The sequence below is a fragment of the Frankliniella occidentalis genome, unplaced genomic scaffold (genome assembly GCF_000697945.3).
Source record: "Frankliniella occidentalis isolate FOCC.00 unplaced genomic scaffold, Focc_3.1 Scaffold141, whole genome shotgun sequence".
NCBI classification, from domain to species: domain Eukaryota; kingdom Metazoa; phylum Arthropoda; class Insecta; order Thysanoptera; family Thripidae; genus Frankliniella; species Frankliniella occidentalis.
This window is the reverse complement of record NW_026267268.1, coordinates 26,497-31,753: the sequence shown is the minus strand read 5'-3', so window position 1 is coordinate 31,753 and position 5,257 is coordinate 26,497. Positions and strand designations below refer to the sequence as shown.

Genomic DNA, 5,257 nt, shown 5'->3' with positions numbered 1-5,257 from the left:
CCCCCACCCTTTATCCCCCCCGTCTCGCCCACTCCATTCCCTCCATTCCCCTCGAGCAGCACGCGAAAAGAAGAAACACAGCTTTGTCACGGTGCTTGTTCCCTTTGAGCGAATGATTACAACTGCCTGCCGCGCGCCGCCCGGCCGCACACCGCGCTGGTCAGCCCCCGCAGCCCCGCCTCCTTAATCGTCTGAGTGCCTCCATTTTTCCTTCGCATTGCTTCATTTATTTTTCCACCCCGTCGTGTCTCTTTCCTTTTTCACTCGACAACGCCTTCTCCCCTCCCCACCCCGTGCTTCCCTCCTCTCCCCAATCGTCACTGCTCCTATTCTTTTGTCTCCCGTCTCCCCCACCACTCTGAAGAAAACAATCCTTCGCAGTGGAAACAAATCCTTTGCAATGCGAAAGAAATCCTTCGCTTTGCGAAGAAATCTTTGCATGGTACTATAAGTGTATCAGCGCCCCCCTCCTCTCCCTTTCTGGACGTTTAATAAACGAATTCAAAATTCTCATTCCACTTGCGCCCTGGCTGCAGTATGGCTGCTCGCTCTCCCCCTTCCCCCTCCCTCAAAACTCATTCGCAGCTCGATATGGCGAGGCGCCAATAGCAATGCACAGTATCGCATCCATTCTTTATGCCTCTATCTCTGCATCGCGCTCGTTTATGCAGTGCTTACCTTCCTATGGTGAAGTAGGAATAAGACTGTTCTCGTGTACGCTGCTCTGCGGTTATCTCATCTCTCTGAGAGTGTATTTGAATTGGTATTGTATAAATTATTGTGCGCAGACCCCGAAATGAGCAAATTGAAAGCTTCTCTATAAAGTACGTTATTTTTCTTCGGATTCTTTGTTAGTCAATTTACAGGGTGCTTGACGCCTGCGGGGCTTAGGGTAGGCCAGCCCGCAGTACACTCATGCGCTACAGGCATATTATTGCCTACCTACAAGGCGCTACAAGAGCTTGCAGAGCCATGGAGGTACTTTCAGGGTGATCCCTTTCAAAAATCCAATTGAGCTCATCGTGCGGCGTTCCATAATAGTAAATTTCTCTTTATATTTCGGTTTTCGTCCCATCCAGCGCCTCTATCTGCGCTGCTCAGGCCACACATTATCTACACTCGGGGGAGGCTGGCGCTCGCGTTGGCGCTGGACCAGGGAGGCTGCGCCGGGCCCCGAGGGGCGCGCAGAGCCGAGCTGGGGTTGCCGGCCGCACAGGGGCAGCGTTAATTTGTGCTTGTCCCAGTCGTTTCCATAAATGATGGACAAACACATTTCAGAGAGGGAGAGAGGCGAGAGGGGGTAGAGATGGGGCTCTCTAGGCCGTGCGACATGAGCGCGACTCGGCATAAATCTCGTTAAATAAATAACGGGCTTGCCGCTCTCTCTTATTTTCATAAAAGCGCGCCGGGGCTTCGCGTGCAACCGCTCTGATCGCGGGAGAAAGCCGCGGTCGACATTGAGGGAGTGCGGCGGGAGACAACGACCGGCGAGCGCAAAGTGGGGGGGGGGGGATTTGATGTAGTGGCAAAATGTGTATCTCTGTTAGGGTTGGGGTGGCGTGCGCTGCAGCTGGCGTGAGCCGTTGTAACCCTCTCCTCGGACGAGCCCCGCCTCGCCACGCTGCAGAGAATGTGGCGCATGGGCGCATGTAAGCCGCCTCCCCCAAAGTCCCTCTGTCAAGAGTCGTCTGCGACTGCCCCCCCCCCCCTCTCTCTCTCTCTTTCTCGTCTCTTGGGGGTCGCCCTCGCTCCCTCTATACAACATATCACATCTCTTTATTCCTCCATACTCGTCCCTCGCTGATAAAAAAAATAATTCCGATTGTCTGTCGCGCCTCCGCGCTCCGCCGCGGCTCGGCTGATCGCGTAGTTCTCTCGGCAGTCTGCGCAGTGCGCAGGTCTTGTAGTCGTTTGCAGTATTCTCACCCCGGCACGCCGCGCTCTCAGGGTATTTGGAGGGAGGGGAGGGAGGGCAGGGGAGGGGAAGCTGGTCGTTGTTGTGCGGATCAGTGCCCCCGCCGCGCGCCCGGCCGGAGCCCCCGTGGAGCCAGCGGGGCGAGCGCGCCGTCCAGGATTCCTAGGAGAGCGGGGGATAAAGGGCCCCTCCCGGATGGAGCCTTTCTACGGATAACGGGGGAGCCCTGTCAAAAAGAAACTTGTAAAATCGTTATTTTAGAGTGAAATACAAAAAATATATGCTTTGTGTAAAATAATAATGTAAGATTTACGTGAAACATGTTCATGGGGTTGTAATACTACAGTTTGTAAAGTTGTAAAATAACAAGCTGTACGTATCGACTTGAAATTCATTGATGAGCAAGGCTATGCTGTCGTAAAATTACAGCATGTTTTGTAAATCGTAAATTACAAATTATAACGAAAATTTACGAGGATACTTTTCACGGTGTCGCGAGGTGTATAATAACTTTTGTTTTCGCTAAATTGTCCTCGTATTTCGAGCTGTTGTGGTCCTCGGTGTACGTCGTATGTTATAATTCTGTTTTTCTGTGCGGGGTAGCATCATATGGTCACTCTTTGTGTGCGTGCGTGTACGTGTGGACAGATTGCTCCCCTCCCGTCGCGATGATTGAGAGGGTCATGAAGGCGTCCGAGCAGCGATGGCAGAGTGGAGGACGAGGCGGAGGACGGCCAGCACACGCCTAGCAGATAATATACAACACGCTCTGCTACACTGTCGAAAAGGAATAACAAAAAAGAAAAAGCAGTTGTGCAAAATAATGCGGTTTTAAGAGTTTGAAGGAAAGTTTTTGTGGAGCGGGGACTCGCGTATTAGCAGCAGAGCAGAGCCGACGACGGTCTCTGAAGGTTATGACGCGCACACCAAAGTGTAAGTTTTTTACTTAGTTTTCACCTCGGTACACGGTTAAAACAACGTCTGACCATTTATTTATTTATTTTCATAAAAGGCGAAAACTTTGAGGAACTCTTCTAGTTTGATGAAAACTCCTCCAATGTGGTACTTTTTCCTCTCCTTGAAGAGACTTCCTATACCTTTCTCGTCGAAAGTACATATCCAGGCGCTGCTGATTCGGTGACCAACTCCCCCCTGTCTGCGCGCGTTAATTTATTTGACAGTGTGCGAGCCAGCAGCTCGCACTTCGCTTCGAGATTCGCATTCCCGTGGGGGAGGAGAGCAGCAGACGAGAGCTGGAATAGAGAAGACTCATGTGATGCCATATTTCGAGAACCGCAGTAAGGTTTTAATTGGGGAGGCTTGCCTCTCTGTCTCTCACATGTGTGTGTGTGTGTGCACGCGTGGTGAAGGAGGGAGAGAAGGGTAGCATGGCGACCTCGAGTCGACCTCGTCCCTGTGGTCCCTCCGCCGCCAGCTCAGCCAACTCGCTTCGCAGCGCCAGGGAGTGTAAAGTTTGATAAAGAAACAGCCGTACACGTGTGTTGCCTGCAGGCTCCGCTTTTCTAGTGTTGCTCTGCTGTTTCTCCCCCTCGTCTCTCGGCTGCTGCTGCTGCTTCCCCAAAGTTTGTAATTGAAAGGGTGTTACAGGTGTGTGTTTTAGGAGGTGATATGTTTCTCATATAGCCGCACATTTTGTGTCACAAAAGGCAGTGAAAAATAATATTTCAAATAATTAATCACCCCTCTTTCTGCGCTAATTTATGACATGTTCCAGCTTCAACATTCTTATCGTTGTTTTCATATTCCTTTCATCGCTTTCCTCCTTCTGTAATATCCCCTTGATTATATTTTCTGTGTTTACAACTGAAAGTGAAATTACAAAGAAGAGTTGTACAATGGTCTTCTGCTCTGGTATTAGTTACATTCTGCGTATATGGACCTTTTGAGCGAAGCTGGGCTCTGGGTCGGCTCTGGGCTCTCCCTTGTTAGTGTCTTCTCGTGTCAGCAGTTGCCTGTAGTGCGGTCATGTTGGCAGGGGGGAGGGGGAGGGGAAGGGTACACAATGGGCTCATCACCTTTCAACGTGGGTCGCGCAGAAGAGGGCGGAGCTAAGGGGTCAGAGAGAGAGAGAGAGAGAGAGAGAGAAAGAGAGAGAGAGAAAGAGAGAGAGAGAGAGAGAGAGAGTGGGAGAGAGAGAGAAAGAGAGAGTGGGGGGGTCCTTTTGGCCGTCGTGCTCAATCGAGTGCGAGAGAGAGAGAAGGGCGAATCTTTGACCCTTTGCACCGCTACGGACTTGCTACGCTGGCCATCTCCCCTCTACCCCTTTGGTTGAACCACCTTGAACTCTCGCATTCAGGCCGCCCTCAGGCAAGCTCGACCTTTCGCATATTCGTGTTCGAGAGCATCGTCTTCAGCGGTCCGTGCGGTTAGGAGCGTCTCCAGTGAGTTCTCTCTCCCTCTTTGGGTAGAGGGGGGAGGGGGCAGGGAATGGCACACGTGAGTGTGGTTGCCGTCCCCGTGGATGTGGTATATCGGGCTCGGCTCATACACCGCTTTTGCGTTACTCCCTTTCCCACCGTATCACTTCCCCCCTCCCACCCCCCACCCCCCATAACCTCGAGACCTTGAGTGACCTGTCGTCTTCAACGTTCACAGTTATGATGGTCTCGACTGTCGTTTGCAGGTACGTGTGCTGGACGGCGTACCTGTTGCGCTACAACAAGGGCCACGTGGAGACGTGCGTGCTGCCGGGCGCGCCCTTCAGCCACTACTACCAGCAGGAGCCCACGGACGAGGGCATCATCATGGAGACGGACCTGGCCGTCAAGGCGGTAAGGACGCGATTCGTGTTACGCTGTAAAACGTGTTTTTTATTGTTTATTTTTTTGGAAAAAAGGGAACTCGTATGAGTAAAACGGATTTTGACGGAACCTCCTTTTAAAAAAAATGTGGAAATTTAACTTATAATCCGAGGCGTATTCCTTAAACTAAAAGAGGTCCTCAAAGCTTTCACCTCCTTTACCTCAAAAAATCAGATGCAGCTTTTTACCGAGTAGAAAACGAAAGTAGGCACAATAAGAAAAAGATGCAATATTCGGAAAGAAAATGGAAGCCATTTAGCCTACAAGCTTTCCCGAAACCCCTCCTGTGACCGCCTGTGACCGAGTCGTGACCGACACGTAGACGACATGTCGTGTGACGATTGCTGCGACGCGCGTGACACTCGTGTGACAGCCTCGGCTGCCTCCCTCCCGCGCGCGGCATGACGGCCCGACAGGCTCGACATGGCCAATATAACCGTGCTGCTCCTCCTCGGCCGCCGCTTCCGCATCATCTCGCCGCCACGCCACAACCCCACCTCACCACCCCCCACCTCACCCG

At 52.0% G+C, this 5,257-nt stretch overlaps 1 protein-coding gene across 2 annotated transcripts in view; it reads left to right on the top strand.

Annotated features, from left to right (window-relative positions):
• Positions 1-4,816, top strand: part of LOC113213894 (uncharacterized) — a 120,544-nt gene extending 115,728 nt beyond the window's left edge. For both annotated transcript variants that reach the window (XM_052270844.1, XM_052270845.1), the window contains one exon: positions 4,560-4,816. In XM_052270844.1, the coding sequence (XP_052126804.1) occupies positions 4,560-4,785 (226 nt within the window). In that variant the 3' untranslated portion in view covers positions 4,786-4,816. The remainder of the gene's footprint in view (positions 1-4,559) is intronic.
• The last annotated feature ends 441 nt before the right edge of the window (positions 4,817-5,257 follow it).